Source organism: Elephas maximus, chromosome 17 (assembly GCF_024166365.1).
Source record: "Elephas maximus indicus isolate mEleMax1 chromosome 17, mEleMax1 primary haplotype, whole genome shotgun sequence".
In the NCBI taxonomy this organism is placed as follows: domain Eukaryota; kingdom Metazoa; phylum Chordata; class Mammalia; order Proboscidea; family Elephantidae; genus Elephas; species Elephas maximus.
The window spans coordinates 12,825,851-12,849,000 of record NC_064835.1 but is presented as its reverse complement, the minus strand read 5'-3'; the positions used below and the strand labels follow the sequence as shown (position 1 = coordinate 12,849,000).

Genomic DNA, 23,150 nt, shown 5'->3' with positions numbered 1-23,150 from the left:
GCGGTTTACATTCCATCTCTGTCTCCGCTTCCTCACAGGCAGTAAAATAAAATAAAGGAAGGCTGAGCTGCACTACCAGGTCTCTTCTGACCAGGAGTTTTTCGTGTGGGTGGGAGAAGGCTCTCCTTCCTGTTCCCGGCCAGTGTGGATGGGGAATTCACTTCCTTTTCCCAGCTCCTACCCATTTTGCCTCTTGGGGATTTTACACAACCCAGACTGTGCTCTCAGGGAGCTGGGGCTTTCTAGGTTGCCTTTGTTTATAGTTCCTTTAAAACTCAGAGACAAACCACCCCTTAATTCACGCAATGCTGGGAAGGTGAATCTGTCTTTTAGAAATCCAAAGGAAGCCATTAAACCACGTTGGTAACTACTGTGATTCATAATAAGCTTTCCTCTGTAAAAAATGAGTCAGAGCAACTTTCCAGGAAGTTTGGTTACTTTAATTAGCTACCTCTTTTTTTCCTGCCCTTAAAAGCATACAGTAATTTATAAGTTTGGTTACTTTAATTATCTACCTCTTTTTTCTTGCCCTTAAAAGCATACATTATCTAGTATTGATGCTACAAGAGAGCCCTGAAGTGAAAGATCTAGGGGTGGAGAAGTTTCAGACAGCACAATCCTTACCGACTCCTTGGAGTCTAGGAGGAATCCTTTCCTGAATGGAGAAAAGGAGCAAAACTAACCTTACTGGGCCTAAGGGGCAGGACACCCCAGCTGCCTGTGGACCCAAAGTGTCCAGCAGAGATGCTCACTCTGTACATTACAGAATCACAGAATCCCTTACAATGCAGTTGGAGCCCCCTGAATGGCAAAAACAGTTAATGCGCTCTGCTGCTGATCAAAAGGTTGAAGGTTCGAGTCCAGCTGGAGGTGCCTCGGAAGAAAGACCTGGCACTCTACTTCTGAAAACTCAGTCATTGAAAACCCCATAGAGCACAGTTTTACTCTGAAATTCATGGGGTCGCCGTGAGTCAGAGCTGACTTGACAGCAACTGGTAATGACACCTTTAGAGGAAATGACAGTCACGGCTGCCATGTGCCAAGCACTGTGCTAAAGGCTTTAAATATCATCTCAGGGAATTCTCAAACTCACTTTACAGGATCGGCATTAGAGAAGACAGGAGGCTAGCCAGGCTAAGCTATCAGGCCGTACATACAGCCTTAAGCACAAAGCTGAGATCATTACCAGATCACTTTGATTTTCAGTCCTCACTCTTCAGATATCATGGGTTTTTGCCCTTCATTTTATAAGGAAATTGCAGTCCTAGGGAGACAAAGTGGCTTTTCTACGGTCACACATTGAATTGGCGAGCAGTCCTGGGATAAAAGATTCTCAAAGTCCTACCCTATATCTGGTTTCTCTCCCCTCAACTCACTCCCGCAGTCCCAGATAAAAAACAAACCAAACCCATTGCCATCTTGTCGATTCCAACTCATAGCAACCCTATAGGACAGAGCAGAACTGCCCCGCAGGGTTTCCAAGGAGTGGCTGGTAGATTCGAACTGCTGACATTTTGGTAGCAGCCAAGATCTTAACTACTACGCCACCAGGGCTCCATAGTCCCAAAAGACAAGAGGTGAGAATTTGCTCAGATTGTCTCTAACACATTAACTCCCTAACTCCCATCAAGGATCTGAACTCCCTCCCTCTCCCGGCCCACCTTTCAGCATTCTATGTGGCTCCCTCTCACTCCCAGCACTGCCACCCTGAATTGGTCACTGGAACTTATAACAGAGCCCCAGCCCCAGCTTTTGGCTGTGTCCCCACATACCTGGGGCCACAGGGCCCAGGTGAACAGAGTTGGTAGAAGCTAGCCTGCTTCCAGAAAAGGGCAACTTCAGATTCTCATGGATCATGATCCTGGGCTCTGGTTTTCTCCAGGGAAGATTAAGTGCAAGGATACTGCCCATCACTCTCCAGCTGAATTCATTTTAAAGCCTTCCTGAGATTCTTGAGATTGACAGAAATTTTCTTCTCAATGGAGGAGAGCAGGTACCACCCCAACATACCCCTAGAGAAACATAGCTGATAAATCAATTGAAAGAATGAGTACAACTGGCCTATACCCTCCTCAGTACTGCTGTTCCTATTCACAAAGCAAAATACAAAGACTGCAGCTCTAAATGTATTGCTACCTGAGCAAATAGATGCTGTTTCGATATTAAATTGTGAAGCAGAAAAGTTTTTGGCAAACGCATTGCACAGATGCCCCTCAGACTCCCAATTATCTTGTCCCTGATTCCGAGTCTTTTAGCTTCCAGAAGGGAACTGGACCCTTCCTGAAGACTTGGGGAAAGATTTTTAGCTCTGGGGGGCATCGCTTCTCTTCCATTTTTATTTTCTATGTCTCTAATGATCCACAAGGGTGCTCTGGTGGCACAGTGGTTAAAAGCACTTAGCTGTTAACTCAAAGGTTTGGGGTTCAAACCCACCAGCCTCTGTGAAGGGAGAACGATGTGGCAGTCTGCTCCTATAAAGATTTACGCCTTAGAAACCCTATGGGGCAGTTCTACCCTGTCCTACAGGGTCACTAAGAGTTGGAATTGATTTGATGGCAGTGGGTTTGGTTTAATGATCCAGAGGAAAGACTAATTGAGGTCTTATTGGGATGCTATTAAAGTTATTTGGTGGTTTTATAACGTATACTCAAGTTTCTTTAAGTTCTTTTTAATTATATGGAGCTTTCAAAGCAAGGCTTGGACTATGGAGTTAAAAATAGAGGCTAAGAAACTGTTCTCCCCAATTCTTGTCTGTCTCCTTTCTCTTCTTCAAGAAGCAAAGCCATCTCCTGGCATCAAGCCTTCCCCCGAGAGCCTATCTGCCACCCCCACACACATGATTTATCAGGGGATCATTTGTCTAGGGGACTCTTTGGTTAATCCCTTGAGTAGGACTGTCCCATCCACTAAAGACAGGTTCTGTCTTCTGTCAGTCAGCAAAAACAAACAGCAGCCATCACATCGATATATGGTGACCTCATGCATGTCAGAGTAGAACTGAACTCCATAGGGTTTTGCAGGGCTGATTTTACAGAAGTAGATTGCCAGACCTTTCTTCCAAGGTGCCTCTGGGAAGACTCAAACTCCACCTTTCTGTCAGCAGCTGAACACTTTAACAATTTGCACTCCCCAGGGACTCTCTGTCAGTCATTAACTGTTGGGAAGTCGGCCTGATTTTAGGGGTATTTGACTGCTACATCAAGAAGTGAATCTCCTCTCTAACTTTTTGTTTTGTTTTCAAGGATCTGGCCCCTTTGAAGCCTAGCTCCAGAGGCTTTGTTCCATTGTGAACCAATACATACAACTCAAAGGCTCCAAGGGCCTTACTCCTAGCTCTCGGGAATTCCCTCATTTCCTAAGACCCAGCTTTTCAGTCTGATTGGCTGAAAGATCAAGCAAGAAGAGATAACACACATTTCCAAATCACCCACCCTCTGCTTTCCTGTTCCCCCAGAAGAGAAGACCCTTACCTGTCTCCACCTGGCCGAGGACCCTGCGAGCCTCTGTGGAATCAGCTACATCCCCACTCATCTTGATATCTGCACGGAAATCACAACTGAGTTTAATAACAGGTCACAATTTTTCCTTGCTATGACATGGGTGGCTTTAGCAGCAAAGATGAATGTGTAATTACAACAACCATCAGACATTCAAATTCCTGATTCCCGAACATACCACCATTAGCATATTCATAAGCTTGGGGGCAAGGATCCCCTCTTCTCTGTGTGCCTCCTCTCCCTCGCCTTTCTTTCCCCCTTTCTCAAGTGCCATTGCAGGGTCTCTCACCTTCTGCATCATTCATTGCCACTCCTTTCTATCACCAGGGCTCAGTCAGGAAAGATTTAACAAGGGGAGGGGTACAGTGGAGGAGGGGAGGGAGCGCTTCCCATTCCCGATTCTAATTCCTTTGGGATTTGGGGGATTTATTTTATTTTTTTAAGTAGCTTAAGGAATGTTACTTTAAATGTGCCCCCCACCACCACCCCATATGACCCTACCCTTTAACTGGCACTTGCCCTGCTCATCTTTCTTCCCCAGTTCTGGGCTCTGTTCTCTGTCTGGTTCTCAGAGTTCAGCCCACGGTCTGGGGATCAAACCCTAGCTCTGATGCTGTCCTCCTTGGAAAGTCTCTCTTTGGGATCCTTACCTTCTCTCCCACTCCTTCAACTTCCTCAGTGAGAAAAAATGGCAGGCTTAATCCCCACCCCGATCCAACTCCTGGGGAGAGAGGATACTGACACAAGGCCCAGTCTCATCTCCAGTACTGCTGGTCCGGCCTCTCCACCCTGCTTCATTTCAATAAATTAAACATTTACCCATAACAGACAGCTGCCACCACCTATGAGGCCCCTAAGTCTCCGCCAAGGGTCAGCAGAAAGAAGGAAAGAGAGAACTTTGAAGTAACTCACTCTCTCAGGGCTTCTCTCCTTATTAAACCACCCAAATACTGAATCCGTTAAAGACAGAAGAATATTTTATTCAAATCGTGTTGACCCCCCCTTCTCACCCCCACCCTTTTCTCAGGGGCAGCATTTTAACTCTTTCAAACCAGATAAAGTCTTGGTGAGCTGATTTGCATACCCGACTCCCCAGCCAATCCCAGTTAAGCAGGCAGTCTTCATTTGCATCAGGTAATCAGGCAGTTGGCAGTCTGGACGCCCGAGGTCTGGAGATGATCAGGATGAGGGAAAAGAGTGGACCTCCGCCCCAGGAAAATCAGGGAGAAAACCTACTTTTTTTTTTAGGGCAATGATGTGTCTGGCTTTGGCAGGGATTGAAATTGTGGCCCCTCTGGAGTGCAGTGGCTACAGTGAAGGAGGGGCAACTGCCATTGTGCTACATTTAAGAGGGCATTTCTTGAGTAAATGAAGTTTTTTTAAGCTTTCCCTATAGTCTTCCCTGGACTAATAAGCAGAGTAACTATGTGGGCCACCTAAACACATCTGCAAAGGGTCTCTGCCCCTGCTCACCTTCTGTTCCAGTGGGGAAATAAGCTTTGCTTCCTTTTTCCCCTGAAGCACTGGCCTGGGAGCTAGGCCTTGCCTAATTCCAGACCTGCTCAGCTCACACCTCACCGTAGGGATTCTTCAGCAATGCTTCAGCCACAGAAGGTCGGGAAGGTGCAGGAGGAAGCAGAGTCCTCCCCGTCTGGTAGTTTTAACCTGCTTCACTAGTACCAGAATTGACAGCATGGGTTTTGGGCGTGGACAGGCCTGGGTTTAATCCCTGTGCCATCACTAAGTAGCTAGGGAACCCTGGTAACATATTTGAGCCTGTTTTCCCCAATAATATATCAGGATGATACTTAACTCCCAGAGTTATTGTGAAAATTAAATGAAATACTCAATAAAAAAAAAAAATGCTTGGCACAATTCCTGGCACAAAATAAACACATAATAAAGAAACTAAACAGACCCTTCAGCTTGGATGCTAGTTTCTCATGGCCCTTTTCTTAACCCTCTCCCCCCGTTAAAACAAACGGCTTCTGTTTTCTGTCTCACAAGCAATCTGTACTTTACCTGAGAAGACATTAAAAAAACAAACCAAATCATTTGCCATGGAGTTGATTCTGACTCTTGGCAACCTCGTGTGTCAGAGTAGAACTGTGCCCCATAAAGTTTTCAATGGCTGATTTCTCAAAAGTAGGTCACCAGGCCTTTCTTCCAGGGAGCCTTTAGGTGGACACAAACCACCAACCTTTTGCTTAGCAGCTAAGCGCTTACCCATTTGCACCACCTAGGGACTCCAGGAAGCAATTGGCATTCTCCAAATTCTTCCTGTTGTAGGAAAAGTGTTCATGGGGACAAGAGGGAATTAAAAGGCAGTGAGGTCGGGATGATGACCAGATTCTCCGCATCAGCTTATTTCAACCAAACTCCTGACATTTAAGAAGGGTAACTCTTTAGCTAATCTGTAATTGTATGCTTGTAATCCAAAGTCTCTTCCCACACCCACCCCCCGCATCACCTTTAGGTATACCCAGTAGCTATCTCATTCACCCTTTAAATTAGCATAGAATTTTGTCTTAATCATGCCTGAAAACATCTGTGGAAGGAGTCAAAGGCCCCACACTCTGCCCATGACATCTACTCATGTGCTGTACCCATTACAAGAGCAACATTGGGCCGGAATTTGAGCCTGAATGGAGGGGCAAGGCGAGGCCATCTCTAAACTCCTCTTAAGCCCCAAAGGATGTTAAGATATTGAGCAACCTGTTCCTGTTGGGTAGGAGGCTGAGGCTGATGGGTGGGACGAGCTCTTGAGTCTCAGCCTAAAAATGAGCCAACACCGAAACTCCCAGGACGCTATAACCCTTCTCCTGTCGGACAACACTTGCCAGGGGTTAGAGAGAGAGGTGTGGGGTTGGGCCAGGCTTCTGACTGTGTTCTTATCTTATCCGTGCCATCACTCCCTTCCCTGAGAGGCTCAGCTGCTCTGTGTATGAGCCGAGACACCAGGCTCAGACCTTCCTCTGCTTCATCTGGTATCCTCAAGTCCCAAAGCCTGGCCTTGCCCTCCCTGGGCCTTGGCATGGCACAGGGCCAGGATGCGTGGTTGAGCTCTCCAAGAGAAAACCCAAAGGGGAAACTTCCCACAGGCTGTAGGCAGCGCGCCCACAGTGTCCTGAATTTTCTGGGTCCGGCCTATGCTGGGAAGGCAGAGGGCCTGTCCCTCTCTATCCTAGTTTCCAATCTTCACCTAGGAAGGGGCTGGGTTCTCTCCTGACTCCTCCTTCACACACTGGTTGATGTGGCATATCTACCCCGTGGACTTCAAGTCCTACTTCTGAGCTAGCCAAGGCTCCAACTCTCCCCCCAAGGAGATGTCTCTGGTCTCTTCAAGAAAGACATCCACTCCCTCTTGTAACCCAAGTGGAATCACTAAGCCTTAACTGGCATCAGTCTGTGTGACTCGACCCCTCTTTCCCAACTGTGGCGAAGGTGGAGAATAGCTCACAATTAGCGCAAAGGCAAAGAAAGAGGCACCTGGGGTCAACCAGGTATCCCCCCTGCAGCTGGCTTCCAACTGTTTTCCTGTCTCTTCTATACCTTCCTTTCTGAGCCTGTCTGTCTGACTTGTCTACTCCTCTATCTTTTCTCTGCCTGGGCAGGGTAGCCCCTCCTTGGCTGGGGTGCCCCCATATCTGGTGACCTCATACCTGCTCAGGTCTCTGTGCTCCCACATGAGAGATGCTCTATAAAGCACAAAGTGCTGCGGCTCCAGGAGGCCTGAATCATGACCTGCCCCCTGGGGTTATCAGAGCAAACAGACGTGGTGGGACTGACTCAGAGGCTGCAATGCTGGTAGAGCTGCCTGAATGGGGGACACGGGGCAAGCCTACACCCAAGATTGTGTGTGCCTCTCTTCCCTCCCCCATTCAAACTGTCCCAATAAATCAATGGAGAAGGAGTCCCCAAGGGCCCAGAACTGGGAACTCACAGAGGAAGTGCTGTTAATTTTAAGAAGAAGCAGAATACAGTATTACTTTGAAGGAAAGATAGGACTCCAAAGAACTCAAGTTCCCACAAAAGAGGATCCTGGACTAAGAGACCCTAGAGAGGGGCCCATAATGAGACACTCCATCGAGGGACCCTCCCTCACAAACCCTACAGCAGAACCCCCCTTGAAAGACCCTGCCAAAGAAGATCCTGAACTGAAAGGCCGACAGAGTAGACCCAGCAAAGAGAGTCCTCAGAGACCTAGTCAGAGAGATTCCACAGAAAACCCCAAACAAAGAGACCCCTTCAAAGTGCCACTGAAGGGGGAAGCAGACACAGAGGGGACAAGACTGGGAAACCTCTAAGGAGGCCCAGGCAGCCCTGTGGAGAGCCCGGGGGGAGACAGACTAAGGAAGTGGGCTGGGGAGGGCCAGCAAGTAAATACAGACAGAAATCAGGTACTTCACCCCAAAGCAGACCTCACCCTGAGGGGTCACCCCACCCAACTTCCCTCTTTGTGTCTAGAACCCCTGTCTGGGTCTGGTGTTCTGAGAAGCATCAACCCAGAGGTCCTTCACATGTGAAGGCATGGGGGGCTTGGCCCTCTCACACTCTCAACCTCACCTCATCCCTGACTCCTAGCTAGATCTTCTTAGCTCTCCAGGCTGCCTCTCTGCTGGTCCCAGCTGTCCCACCTCCTCCCACTTCCTCTAGAGAAGGGCCTCCAGGAGACCATGAGGTGGAAAACCCCCGGGAAGTCTCTGATCTTGGTCCTAAAGAACTTCCCCACTGTGGCCCACCTTTCTGAAAAGCCTTGCTCCCATTCAAGCCCTGAGATGTCAAGGTGGGAAGTGAAGGAAGGAGTGTGCCCTCAGCTATGCCAGCCACGTGTCTATGCCACAGGGTCTGGAAGCCAACTTTCCCTGAACACTGGAAGGCACCCAGTTGAATAGTTCCTTCTGCCTCACCTGGCCCTTCCTGGCATGATTTATGGATCCATTCAGGGCCAACACCTCTTCGTCAGTCTCACTCAGTCCTGGCAGGAAGCAGGGTTAGGGAACTACAGACCTCTGGGACCCTGTGTGCTCACTGCTGCTGGTTTCAGGAGTGGTGGGCCCCAGAAAGGGCCAAAGCCTCTAGCCTGTTCTGCTCCTTGGGGTGGAAGAGGTGAATTGCCTGCCCCTACTCCTCCCTATTTTTACTCCTCCCTACTCCTTCAGAAAGCAGAGCAGGTAACAAAACTCCAGTCAACAGCCCTGAAATCCTAAATAAACATTAGGTCCTTCCCCCTTGAAGAAGCAAGTTGCTGGGTTGGAAACGGCGAAGTCAGGTGCAGCTTTCTTTACCTCAGTCCCTGTTCTCTGCTTAGGCCCTCAGACCTCCAGGAGAAGGCCAGCTGGACACAAGGCCTAAGGCCACTCCCATTCCTTCAGCATTAGTGGCTCCTTCTCTAGCCCAGCTGTGGAAGGAGGGATCACCAGGGTGAATGAAGGAGACACATCTATTCATGTGATGCACCCATTACAGGTGCAACATCAGACAGCGATTTGAGCCTGAATGCAAGGGCAAGGTGAGGCCATCTCTAAACTCTTCTTAAGTCCCAAAGGTTGGCCATCTACTATCCATGCAGGGGACAAAGTGTTTCCAATCTCCTAGGTTCCTGCTCCCCAGGAAGGGAGGGCTTGTTACCTGAATCCAAGGGATCTGAGACCCGGGGAATGTGTCTACCATCACACCCTCTCAGACACAGAAATGGAAGTACCTACCCCACAGGTCCATGTGCAGGCTGCTCCTCCTGCAGGGTGCCACAGAGCTCGCAACTCAACACCTGCCCACAGCCTGCCCACCCCCCGCACTGAGCCTACAGCACCACCAACGCCAACAGAGCATGTGGGTGGACATACCCCCCCACCACATGCAGACACACCCCACACACATGTGCTGGAATCTGCAGCCCCCACAACACACCACCTCTAGGGTCTGTGCCACCACCTCTCCCAAAAAGCATGGGGACAGAAAGACACATCTCTAACACAGAGACACATGCTTCCATAAGCCCTAATCAATGTGTGTGACGTGGCACCTGCCACAGTGTGCCTCTGTAATTGGCCCACTCACTTCTCCTAGGCCTGTGCGGTGTGATGGATCAATTTTATATGGCCTTTCTAGCCACGGTCTTGTAACTCCCACTAAATGATTGGGTGGGACTATGCAAATAGGGTGCTTGTGGCTCACCGAGGGGATTGGACAGCTTGCTAATAATGCAGATAAAATGCACGGTACCCTTGTGAGGGTAGGACTATCCAAATAAGGTGCATGGAAACCCTGTGGGGGTGGGGCCATGCAAATAAGGTGTATGGAATCCTAACGAGGGAATTGGTCAGTTTTGCCATCCCACTAGGCTTAAAATGAGCCATACCAGAGGCAGAAAAGGGGGACCTCACTTTCACCAAGAAGAACAGATGGGAGCAGAGTGTGTCCTTTGGACCTGGGGTCCCTGCGCTGAGAAACTTGTAGAGTCAGAAGACAGAGAGAGAGTGCCATAACACTAGAGATGGTACAAGATGGTGAGAAGTGGTGGCAGCAGAACCAGGAGACCGGTGCAAGACAGCACAGTGGGCTTCCCAGCCCATGGAGAAAGCTGGTTAGAGTGGGTGTGCTGACCCACAGAGCAAGAGAACTGAGCGCCTTCAGGCAGGAAGCTCCCTGGTAGAGTCGGGTGCCTCCAGGCACTTGTCAGCGGAGCTAGGTTTGCCGACTCACAGAGTGAAAGTTGAATGCCTTTGAGCTGAGGCTTCCTGGTGGAGTGAGGTGCCCCCAGACACTTATGGTGGAGCTAAAGAGCTTTGTAACACTTTAGCAGGGCTGAGGCTGGGCTGAGAGACTGAGGGGCTAAGAGACCAAGGGTCAGAGAGAGGCCTACCTGCAGGTACAGCTGAGAAGAGGCTGTTCTGACGGAAGAACTGCATAATGAGTTGTTCCTGATCCTGAATTATAACCTGTTACTTCCCTAATAAACTCCATAACTGCGAGTATAGTCTGTGAGTTCTGTGTGGCCACTGCAACAAATTACCAAACCCAGCAGAGAAGTAGAGAGTATTGTGGGAGGGACAGCTAATATAGAAATTTGTAAAAAGGTTGGAGGGTAGAAGTATGTTTGACCTCTCCTTTTACAGCAATCAGCCTTGGGCTGTTGATGCTGATAATTACTCTCTCTCCTTCCTCTTGTGAAGTTAGATGAGGAGGTCTGATGCCCCACGCGCCATTTTTTTTTTTAAGTTGGTGTCAGAAGTAGGATTCATTTCAATGGCTTTGGACTCATGATGAAGGGCTGTGGGAAGTGAAACTTTTGATTCTTAGATGGTTACTTAGTTGTTGTTACTTGTAATGGCTGAAAGGAAAGTAAGAGATGTTACACTCAGCTGAGAGAAGAAAAGCCACCTGTGGAGTGGCTTGAGGCAAAAGTTAGGCCAGATAAGCAAGATGATTGATAGGAGGCCAGGGTCTTCTGGTTCTACCCAGCCAGAGGCGCAAGGCCATATGCATATGAGTGGGAAGATAGTCAAAGGGTGGAGAAGAGAATATGAAACTAGAATGTTTTAAAAGGGTTATGTGTTTATTTGAGTCTGGAAAACCCTGGTAGCATAGGGGTTAAGAGCTATGTCTGCTAACCAAAAGGTCGGCAGTTTGAATCCACCAGGAGCTCCTTGGAAACTGTATGGGGCAGTTCTACTCTGTCCTATAGGGTCACTATGAGTCAGAATCGACTCAATGGCAAGAGGTTCAGGTTTTTTTTTTTTGTTTGGTTCATTTGAGTATACTATGCACACTGAATGTTTCTCCTACCTAGTGTTGTAGAAACAGGCTTAAATGTATGATTAGAAACGAATATTGGGTTTTATGGGTAACAGAGTGTGTAACTCCACCTTCAGCCAATACTTGATTGGATATGGTAAAAGGGAACTAGGGTCTGCCCAAAAGAAACAGAGGCTGTTGGTTTGAACTCAGTAGCTCTGTGCATAGAGTATTGGGGGCTTAGGTCGAAAACCTGAGCCCCAGCCAGAACATTTGGAATCAGGAAATCTGCATTTGAAAAGACATACAGACCCACCCAGAACTGCTGAGAGAGCAGGAAATTTGCATTTGAAGGAAGGATCTGCAGGGGAAAAAAGAAATGACTGTTTTGCTTTTTGAATTTTGAACAAGTGGCTTGCCTTTGGGTGCACTGAGGCAGGAAAAGTCAGCGCCCATCAGAAGAACACGTTTCTAGGACTGGAACTTAAAGGAAGCCAGTGAGTAGACAGCCTGGTATGCTTGCTTGTGGTGACCACCTGGGTCCACTTGAGTGGAAGTGGGGAGGTACAGCTATGAAGAGATGGGCTGAGTTTGAACATGTTCCATTGGCACCTACTGACCTAGCCCATGGGGGCTAGGGATGAGAAAGAAAGAGAAGGGGATAGCTGGTCTGAAGTACCTGGAGGTATGTGCACTCCCAAGCCTATGGCTGGTACTCACTGACCTAGCCCATGGGGGCTAGGGACGAGCTGACCAGAATCCAACCAAATGAAGAGAAAGAGAGATGTTTGACACCATAATTGCTGCAATTTGTTGGCTTGCTTTGGACTGGACTTTGCTTATGGATGCAGATGCTCAAAGTTCCAACCAGAACAGAAAATTCTTCAGACCAAGGAACATGCTTATCTCCTCAGAGTACTGGTTTGATAGGGATGGGCAATTGAAACATTGGCTATCTAAAACAGGAGGAGATAAAGGCATGAAATGGCTGGCTTACACACTTCCATGGGTGTGCTTACACGCAAAATGAGGGGGACAAGGGAGAAACCCCACTGAATAGATTTCTCTTTTCCTGGTGGGTCTGGGGAAGAGAGGGTGAGGAAGATGTTGATAGGATTACATGATTCAGCAGTGAGTGTTGACTGTTAACAGGGTTAATTGTGATTGCAAAAACTGTTATTGTAGAAGCAGTAACTGTGGAAAAGTAGACTAAGGAGAGACACTGCTGGACTGGAGTACGGTGGCCGAACCTAAAGTCCCTTAAAGGCTTTGCTATGCTGATACCTCATGAGGCTCAAAGCAAAGGAATAATCTTTTCTCAGTTAAATTTTATCAGAGGCCAGAAAGGGTGAAGATGAGACTACTTTTGGAGAACCTGACCAGATCAGCTGGATACCTGCAGCAAAACTGAATGACTGGTATCTGAGTAACCTCACCCTGAAGACTCTTTGCTCTCCTCAAGGATTAGTTGTTAATGGCTGTTTTGGACTGGTAAAATGAATGGGAGGGGGGAAATTATCCTCCAAGTATGAAAAAGCCATGGCTAGAAAAGCCAAGGGGTGGACTGAAGCACGATGGATTGTTTTTATACCGCCTTTCTAGCCATGGTCTTATAATTCCCACCAAACGATTAGGTAAACTATGCAAATAAGGTGCTTGTGGGCCACCAAGGGGATTGGACAGCTTGCTAATAATGCAAATAATGGGCATGGTGCCCTTGTGGGAGAGGGACCAGGCAAATAATGTGTAGGGAACCCCAATGAGGGATTGGTCAATTTTGCCATCCTGCTAGGCTTAAAACAAGCCATCCCAGAGGTGAAAAGGGGGGACCTCATTAGCACCAAGAAGAAAAGATAGGAGCAGAGCACATCCTTGGGACCTGGGAATCCCTGAGCTGAGAACCTCCTAGACCCAGGAGACAGAGAGAGTTGTAACACCAGACACAGTGCAAGATGGTGAGAAGCAGCAGCAGCAGACAGTGTTAGAGTACCCAATAAGCAGGGTAAGCACAGGCTTACTTGTGCTTACTTACTAATCTATAGTGACCAGTGTCACATTTTTCACCACATCAAAGATTCTGCTCCTAGATATGGCTGGAATCTGTCTCTCTCCCAATGCCACAGCACCTTTCCACAGAATCAAAGCATCTTTTCAAATTTACAATCCCTGACAGGGACAGAGCACCCAGTAAGCAAGGTGAGCAGAGGCTTACTTGGGTTTACTAATCTATAATGAACAGTTTCACATGTTTTTCATCACATTGAGGATGTGGTGAAACTTATGCAAAATTGTTCACTACAGAGTAGTAAGTAAGCACAAGTAAGCCTGTGCTTAACTTGTTTATTGGGTAACCCACCCCTGGCAGCAGAACCAGGAGACCCGCCAGACGGAACAGTGGGCTTCCCAGCCCACAGAGTAAGACAGTTACAGTGGGTGTACTAACCCACAGATTGACAGAGCTGAGTGCCTTAGGGCAGGAGACTTTCTGGCGGAGTGGAGTGCCTCCAAGCGCTTGCTGGCAGAGCTAAAGAACTTTGTAACACTTGCCAGAGCAGGGCAGAGGCTGAGGGGCCAAGAGACCAAGGACCATAGAGGGGCCTACCTGCAGGCATAGCTGAGAAGAGGCTGTCCTAATTGAAGAACTGTATCCTGAGTCGTTCCTGATCCTGAACTATAACCTGTTACTTCCCTAATAAATCCCATAACTGTGTGTATGGTCTGTGAGTTCTGTGTGGCCATTGCAACAATTTATTGAACTCAGCAGAGAAGTAGAGAGTGCTGTAGGAGGGAGGGAGCCTGGTGTAGGAATTGGTAAAAAGGTTAGAGGTGTGTGTGAGCTCCACTCCTACTGCAATCAGCCCTGGGCTGTTGATGCCCATACTGATTCCCCTCCCCCACTGTGAAGTTAGATGAGGGCTGATGGCCCCACGTGCCATTTTTACAGCCCTCCAACACGCTCTGCCCGCTTCACAAATGCCCACTTAGCCTCCAGTTTACACATATGCCCGGAAAGCTCACAAGTAACTTGTGGATACAGGCATTCACCTCACTTACACACGCCCAGGTCCACACCCCTGGCTGAGCCCGGGAGCCACCCATCTCCTGAACACACAAGCTCATAGAGCCTGCAACTGATCCGCAGGCCTAAGTCCCACCTAACTGCCATTCTCCACACTGAGGGCTTCAGAAGCCCTCCAGACGCTCCGCCCCCACTCATTCTTTTACAAGGTTCCTTATCTCAGACGCTCTCCCTTTAGTCCCCCAGACACCAGCCCACGCCTGTCCCAGCGCAACCCACTATCCATACTGCCCTCTCCTGGCCTCTGGGAAATAAGCCCCCAAGAACGGCGCCCCCTCCCTCTTCCTAGCCGCGCGTGGTGACACCTGTTAGAGTTCACTCCTTCCGCCCCTCACCTGTGTGCATGGGTTCCAGATTCACCATCCTGCCCCAGGCGGGGCCAAAGCCAGCGCCCCCCCAGGCCCCTCGCGTCTGCCCCAGCCGGGCCCCCTCGGACGCCAGGGTCTCCTTCCTCCAGCCCCGGGCCGCCGCCGCCGCCGCCGTCGCGCGCTCCGCTCTCCGGCCCGGCCCGGGCAGCCCACGGCGCGGCCAGGATTGCCACACTCCCCAGGTGAGCAGGCGGCGCGACGCGGGGCGGGGGCTGCCGGCCACGCCCCCTGGCAGGGCCCCCGCGCCTGGCCCCCGGCCCATGCAAAGCAGTGATTTGCATACGGGGAGCTGGGGGTTGGGGGAGCGGACGGGGGTGCTGCGGGACGGGTCCCTAGCCCGCGGAACACCTGTCTGCCCCCAGCCGCCCTGGCGGCCCCTCCCCGTTGCGCCCGCTGCACCCGCAGCGCCCGGACTCCTGGTCCAGGTCGTCCTTTTGAGGAACACCCGGCGGGTGATCCAGCCTGTCAGCGCCAAGGCCTGAGCTTCAGTCTGGACAGACTCCCGAGGTCGAAGCGCTGCAAGGCATCTGGAGTGTTTGGAGAAGCCCTGGAGGTGTGCTGGAAAGAATCTGTTTTTGGAATTCTATATCTCAGCCCCTTACCAGCTGTGTGATATGGAACGGGGCTCCTCACCTCCCTGAACGCATCCATAAACTAATCATACCTGGCATCTACATGGGGGTTAGCAGGTGACAATGCTCACCTAGACCCCGATGGCATCCTCACAGCATCCTGGGACCTAGATAAGGCCCAGCTGATTATCACCATTTTCCAGCTGAAGACACTGCCCCTGACCTGCCCCACCCAGGCCCCAGATTTCATGAGGTTCTCTTAGAGGTGGATGTGAAAGTTATTTACCAGCATCAGGGGCTGTGGAGAGCTGGGAAGTGACTTGTCCAAGTGACCGAGCCTAGCTGGAACCAGGTCTCTGGACTCCTGCTGCAGTGCTCTTTGCAGCGTACGTCATAGACTGATCACCATCATAGGCAGACTCACCCCCTTCTCCACTCTTCAGATCCCATAAGTGGTGCTGATGCCAAGGGAACCACCTTCCTGTAAGCCCAGAAGGCCAGGCGCCAGCAGGGCTTTGGCTCAAGCATAAGGCAGAGTCCTCCTTTCCTGACGGACGCACTATCCATCTGCCTTCACCTTAGTCTCAAAGGCTGTTTCCTGCTCACAGAACAGAACGTGGCCTGGGATTTTTCTGCCTCTACACTGTGTTTACAATGTTCTTTCCACCTGGTATGTCCTCCCTGCCACTCGTGGTCAATAATCGCCATTATAATGCCCAGCATTTAGTGAGCTTTCACGTGGGTCAGGCACTGTGCTAGCTAACCATCGCTTTTAAAGGCACCATCTCCTTCAGTCCTCATAAAAAAAAACACACATAAATTGTACTATATTATTATTTGTACTTTACAGGTTGGAAAACAGGCTTAGAGCATTTACCCTGCCCAATGTTACAGTTAGCAAGCATCAGGACCCACATTCTTAAGCACTTACCTCTATTCCTCTACGTACAATTCAAACGCCACCTCTTTTCTGAAGTGGGAAGTGATTTGATTTATCTTTCACTAAATTACTATGGCACTTTATCTTCAAAGTTCTTAATAGCCCTTGTGGCATTTTCTTCTTAGATCTATGTGGGCCTTTCTTTTCCTGCCTCCTAGTTGTTAACTAATTGGCCGCAGAGGGAGGATTGCTTCATTCCATTGCTCCCACAGCACAAAGCACAGCGCTGGGCACACAACAGGTACTTGGAAAGTGTTCACTGGGTGCCCCGTGCCCCTGGTGGAACCAGTTGCCATTAGTCATTCTGACTCATGGCGACCCCATGTGTGTCAAAAAAGAACTGTGCTCCACAGGGTTTTCAATGGCTGCTTTTTCAGAAGTAAATTGCCAGGCCTTTCTTCCAAGGTGCCTCTGGGTGGACTTGAACCTCCAACCTTTTGGCTAGCAGCCCAGTGTGCTAACCTATATAAAACAAACCAAAAAACACCAAACCCGTTGCCATCAAGTCGATTCTAACTCGTAGCAACCCTATAGGACAGATGAGAGCTGCCCCATAGGGTTTCCAAGGAGAGGGTTGGTGGATTCGAACTGCTGACCTTTTAGTTATCAGCTGGAAGTGCTTAATAAGTGCTTCTTTAAATCCATAAAAACCACTCTCCCCCAGTCACACCTTGACATCTCCTCCTCCCATCCCAGCAAGAAGGCAAGAAGGGAGGAGGCCTTCCTCCTATTTCTGCTGGCTGGGGGGAGAGGTCAGTGATGCCCTCTTTAGTGAACCCAGATACTCCCAGCCTCTATCCCTTTCTTCCCCTCTTCTCCTCTCTCCTCTCCTCCCTCCTCTCCTTCCCTTCTCCACTTCAAGTTGGCCCCTTCCCTGAGGTCCATTTCTTATCTACAACTGCACTTCGGCTACCATCATCCTAGAAAAATGCCTGCACATGGGTTATGTACCCCAGCGTGCTTAAGATTTCCATATCTGTATTTGCATATCGTTTGCATGGCTGTGTACACCAAGGGGAGAGCTCTCTGACCACCCTATCTGGGACCTGCTGTTCTCTTCTATGTGCAGAGTCAGATTTCTTCCCAGTGTCTTAGTCTTTCTGGTGCCAGAGAAGCATGTACTTGGTGATTTCCAAGGGCCTTAAAACTTTTTTTTTTTCCTGCTCCAGGGGCTAGGATCCTGGGGTCTCAGGGATGGGGCAGGGGGTGGAGCTCTTGGGGGTGGAGCCCATTTTGGCAGAGATGGGACTTGGGGCTCATAGTTGGAAGCACAACTTTGGGTTGACGAAGATGTGGGTGTTGGTGGTGGTGGCAGACACTACTTCATGTTCATTCATTGACTTAGTCATCCATAAATACTGACTGAGCACTTTCTATGTGCCAAGAACTGTGGTACGTACAGAACACACACCATCTTATTCAATCAGCACAACTTGAGAAGGAAGGTGCAATTACCAGCCTTCTTTTATAGACAAGGAAACTGAGCTTCAGGGAGGTTAAAAAACCAGTTGCCACCGAGTCGATTGTGAATTATGGCAACCCCCTGTGTGTCAGAATAGAACTGCACTCCATAGGGTTTTTGATGGCTGATATTTCACAAGTAGATTGCCAGGCCTTTCTTCCAAGACACTTCCGGGTGGAGTTGAACCTCCAACCTTTTGATTAGCATCTGGGTGCATTAACCACTTACACCATGCTATGAGTCAGAACTGATTGGATGGCACATACCAACAGCAACAACAAGGACTTCAGGGGGGTTAACACAGCCAGTAAATGACAGTTGGGATTCAGACAGGGCCTGGCTGACTCCAAAGCCAGTGGTTTTAATCTTGCCCCCCAGTTTTTAAGCCTGAGCCATCCCTTATCTTCTCCTCCCTTTCTATTATCACGTAATTTGAGGTGGAAAGAACCTAGATATCACTCCGACCTCTTATATGAGGAACCTGAAGTCCACAGGGAGAGAGACTTGCTCAAGGTCACCCAGCAAGGCAGCAGCAGAGCAGGGACCCTCCCAGACCTCCTCTCCTCCTCCTTCACATGCCCTTCCTGGGTCTTAGAAGGCTGGGGGGCGGGGGGGGGGAGGGTGGGAAGAAAGGGTGTGCGTCATGTGTTTATGGGGGGAAGGGAGAAGTTGACAGTTTTTATTCATTTCTCTCTGACTTGACTCTCAGTTGATCATCATTTCAGTTCGATGAACTGGGATGGGAGTGCAAAGAACCCCATTAACCCTCACTCTTTCCCAGCACTCAGAGGCCCCATGAAACCAGCTGGCGAGTCCTGGACTGGTCTAGGGAGGGCATGATACTCCAAGTCTCTATTTAGCCCGGGACAGGAAAAGCTGTGGGGAAGGGGAGAGAGACAGGGGGTTGCCTGAGGATTAGAAAAGAACAGAGGAAAGAAAGAAAAGAAAAGAAGCAAGGACAGGAAATTTCAGTGCCTTTGGACATCAAAAGAACTGGATGCAAATTTGATGCAAATAAATGCAAATTTTTCTCTCTTTCTCTCTGTGTCAATAGCTTAGAGGATTTTTTTTTCTTTTTTTTCTTTCAGAATAGCCAAACCCTTACTCCAGCATGCTGTGGTTCTGAAACTGTGACCAGTTCTGACCCCTGCCCTAGTCCTCCTGGGGTGACACCTGAGCCCCTTGGCTGCACCTCCGGAGCATCACTAGCTCCCTCTCTAGGTCCCATTTCTACCTGATCACACTAGCAGCTACTTTGCTTCAAGGACAGAAGGCCCTAGGAGTCAAGTCTCCTTTTCCAGGCACATTTGCTGAAAATGGGCTACAGACTCAGAGATGGTGCAGGGGAAAGGAGGTAGGCCCAGTCCTGCTTCCCACGCAGCAGAGAAGTGGGCTCCCAAGCTGCAGACTCTGCTGTTCATTCCCATTTCCTGTCATGGCAGCTGGATTGAGTTGTCAGGGCTGGGAGAAGGGTGCAGAGCAAGGCATCCTGCAAGGCCACCAAGCAACAAGTCCCTGCTAGCTGTTTCTGTCTGTCTGCCAGCCAGGCTTTGGGGATGCAGGGTGGGGGTCATCTCCCTGCCTTGGGGCTGCCAAAGGGAGTGGATCAAGGAGCTCAGGCTTCCTAAAGGAGCAGACAGCAGGAAGTAGAGACTAGAAGTGACTTCCAGGCCTGTTTTGAATCACAGCTCAGAGGTAAATCTGATGGGACTATTTGGAGGAGTATTGCAGAACAGGGGTGACAAAATCAGAGGTGTCCCAGGAACCAGGATAAAGCAGTTGTTTCTGGGGAATGGACCTAAGAGGCATGGTGTCAGACATTCAGAGCTTCTCCCTGCCCTGGTATCCCCGCCCTGGGCACCCCTCCGCCCAATACCCAGCCTTCACCTGTGTCTGGGTGAGGAACACACACAAACTCATCGCGCATTTTGAAGGTTCACACTAACAGATACTGATAACATGTACTTAATTTAAAAACAGTGAAACAACAACTGTCTGAGAATGAACTTTCTCGACGTTGGGGCAAGCATTGGGCCTGTTGCCCGGTCACTGTAATTGCACCTTCAGCAGAACCCTGCCTCAGCCAGCCCAGTTTCTGGCTCTCACAGCCCAGTTTCTGGCTCTCACAGCCCACTTGAGACCAGGTAACACTCCTGGTCCACGGGTACTCTCAGGGCAAGTGTAGGCCCAGTGCGCCCTCTGGTGGTGATGGGAGTGTGGGACTGAGTTGCTCACCTCCACCTGCAAGACACCCCAGGACTTTGGAGAGGTCACAGTCCTGGCATGAGTGGCTGGCCATGGCTGGGACAACCACAGGTGAGGGCCCTAGTTCCAGGCAAGGCTGAGAGGTTGAATTTTAGTTTTAGAGTGGAGAGGGACTGTTATGTCTTTTAGTCCATGTTCCCCATCAAAGGCCAGACTTCATCCCAGCAGGGTAACCCAGTCAGAGTCAGCCAGCCTCGGTTCAGTCAACACTGTGACAGTTTCAGGCTGTCTGTCCTGCTTCCAATTAAAATGCCCTGCCTCCTGTCGCTGCCCCCTGGAGCTGCCAAGCTGCACGCCAATCCCACGCTATACATGCAGGAGCTCAGACCATGCCTCCTGCCATCATCCATTCAAAGTAGGTATATTGAGTACCCACTAGAGCTAAGCTAGGAGCTGGGAAGATAGCAGAGAATCAGGCACTGTCCTGTCCTCAGGAAGCTCACCATCTAGTGATGCTTGTAGACCAGCCAACAGGCAAATCTCTCCCAACGGAACATGTACTCTAACAGGAAAATAGAGAGTACTCTGGGGGTCTGCCGTGGGGCGCGCCTTACCCTAATCTGGGGAAGGACATCAGGAAAGGCTTCCTGGAGGAAGGGACATCTAAGCTGAGATTTCCAGCTCTGAGTGCAAAGGTGGGAGTGGTACAAGCAAAGGAAACAGCCTCTGCCAGAGAAGGCATGGAACATTCAGGGAGCCCCAAGCAGTATAGGCTGGCTGGCTCACAGGTGAGAGAGTTACAAGTGAGTGAGGTGATGTTTGTAGAAGGAGCACCTTGAATCTGCTCTAAATTAGACATTTAGGGTATAGATACAGTAGAAACAGTCTGCCAGCTTCAGTAGCAGATGACCTGTGACACACAGCACAGCTGATTGCAACATTTAGCTTTGAATCCTGACACCAAGGCTGGGAATCGCTGGTGAGGAAAATGCTGGCAAGAAGCTGGGGAAGGATCAGGGAGAAACAGGGCATGGTGGAGAGGACTTGGGTTTGAGGAGGTGTTTTTTTGTTTGTTTTGTTTTTAAGATGAGAAATATTTAAAGACTTTCAGGGACAATGGAAAGGAGGCAGGAAGAGGAAGAAAGGAAGGAGAGAAAAAGAACAGTTTCTCCAGAGAAACAAGTCCCCTGAGGAGGGGGAATGTTTGGGGTTCAGAACCCTGGGTGGGGGAAGAAGGGCACCTCCGCTATTAAAGCAGGTGAGAGTCCGGAAAGGTAGCTGTGGCTGCAGGTTGGGTAGAGGTGTGGTGCCAGGAATCAAGGGAGATCCCATGTTGAGGCTGCTCTTCCCATGACATAGGACAGGAGGGAAGTGCCAGTGTAGTGTCTTTTCATCCCACCTCTCCCTGCTTAGGACTCTATCACAGTGTGACACGCAGCGGGGGCTGGAGCCAGGCCGAGCTGGCGAGATGGTCACCTCAGGGCTGTGGACACCCCCCCTTGAAGGTAGAGTCTGCAGTCTGGCTCCATTATGCCTAAATCTTGAGATTTCTTGTGACCCCTTCTTTCCCTTGTGGATAGGAAGTCCCCTGAAGTCCAGAACTCCTACAGGGAGCAAGGACACCCACAGTCTTGTTACGTGAACCTGTGCACCCTACGTCACTTGCACCCTCTTCCCTTCCACTGTCCATTCCTCTGGACACCCAACACCCACCACAGGTGGGTACCACGGTTGTCTCAGGCCAGGTTTCTGCAGGAGAACAGAATCAACTCAACTCAGAGCGTATTTGATGAAGGGAATTGCTTACTTGCAGAGGTGTGAGCAGGGTTAAGGGGGCCAGGCCCCAGGGAGTAGTGACACTGAGAAGGTGGTGCCACTCCTAGGGCTGAAAGGGCAGCAGGAGGAAATGGAGTCACCCAAGGCCAGGGAGATCTGGAGCCTTGGAGGCATGGAGCCACTGCCAGGGGCATGGCACTGAAGCAGGAGCAGGGACTATATACCCTAGACCCTCTCTTGTCCACCCTCCCATCTGCTGGTGCTTCTTATCGGCTGAAGCCAGAGGGTGAGGGAGCCCAGATGATGCCCATCCAGAAGTCAGCCTCCAGGGGCACAGAGCAGGGCACAGGAGGTGGAGAACGAATGGGGTGGGGGTGGGGGTGGGGGTGGGGGAGAAAGGAGGGAACAGCCGGCACAGCCATTACCTGGCTCCTTCACAGCTGATAAACCCACCAACCAAACCCACTGCCATTAAGTCAATTCCAACTCATAGCAACCCTATACAACAGAACGGAACTGCCCCACTGGGTTTCCTAGGCTATAAATCTTTACAGAAGCAGACTGCCACATCTTTCTCCTATGGAGCTGCTGGTGGCTTCAAACCTCTGACATTTCGGTTGGCAGCTGAGCACTTTAACCACTGTGCCACTCGGGCTCCTTCAATAGCTGATTAAAGAAACAAAACCAAACCTACACCCATTGCCTTCAAGTCCATTCCGACTCACAACGACCGTATATGACAGAGTAGAACTGCCCCATAGGGTTTCCAAGGAGCAGCTGGTAGATTCAAACTGCTGACCTTTTGATTAGCAGCCGAGCTCTTTACTGCTGATACCAGAGCATAAACTCTAGAATGCCGTAATGTTTCTCATCCAGCCAAATGACAACTGGTAATATCAGGCAATGGCAGGGACATGGGCAAGTGGGAACTTTAATCATACACTGCTAGTGAGCATGTAAACTACAATAGCCCATTTGGACGGCACTTTGACCTGGTGGCGTAGTGGGTAAGTGCTATGGCTGCTAACCAAAAGATCAGCAGTTCGAATCTGCCAGGCGCTCCTTGGAAACTCTACGGGGCAGTTCTACTCTGTCCTACAGGGTCACTATGAGGCAGAATCGACTCGATGGCACTGGGTTTGGTTTTGGTTTGGGTTTTGACAGTGTTGGAGCTCTGGTGGTGCAGTGGTTAACAGCTCAGCTGCTAACCAAAAAGTTAGCAGTTGAAATCCACCAGCCACTCCTTGGAAATCCTGTGGGACAGTTCTACTCTGTCCCATAGGGTCACTATTAGTCAGAATTGACAGGAACGGGTTTTTCAGTGTCTACCGAAGCACACCGCCTGTACTTGGCTATTTCAGGTCTCCATTTCTACCTACAGCCTGGCTGGTAAGAACAAGTCACAGGAAACAACTGAATTGTCCACTGGCAGCCAAATGGCTAAATAATGAAAACGCTGGAAAGTCAGAGTGTTGGGAAGGATCTTGGAGAAAATCCAGTGAGGTGGTGTCTCT

The 23,150-nt window shown here is 49.8% G+C and overlaps 1 protein-coding gene across 3 annotated transcripts in view; it reads right to left on the bottom strand.

The window, feature by feature from the left end:
• The window catches only part of POU2F3 (POU class 2 homeobox 3), a 117,810-nt gene extending 103,065 nt beyond the window's left edge, over window positions 1-14,745 (bottom strand). Inside the window, exons 1-2 of one of the 3 annotated variants that reach the window (XM_049857204.1) lie at window positions 14,649-14,745; window positions 3,471-3,539 (exon numbers count right to left, since the gene is read on the bottom strand). In XM_049857204.1, coding sequence (XP_049713161.1) covers window positions 3,471-3,539; window positions 14,649-14,676 — 97 coding nt within the window. In that variant the 5' untranslated portion in view covers window positions 14,677-14,745. Of the gene's footprint in view, window positions 1-3,470; window positions 3,540-8,407; window positions 8,587-14,648 lie in introns of those variants that run through there. The other 2 variants (XM_049857203.1, XM_049857205.1) reach the window with 2 other exon arrangements.
• Between the last annotated feature and the right edge of the window lie 8,405 nt (window positions 14,746-23,150).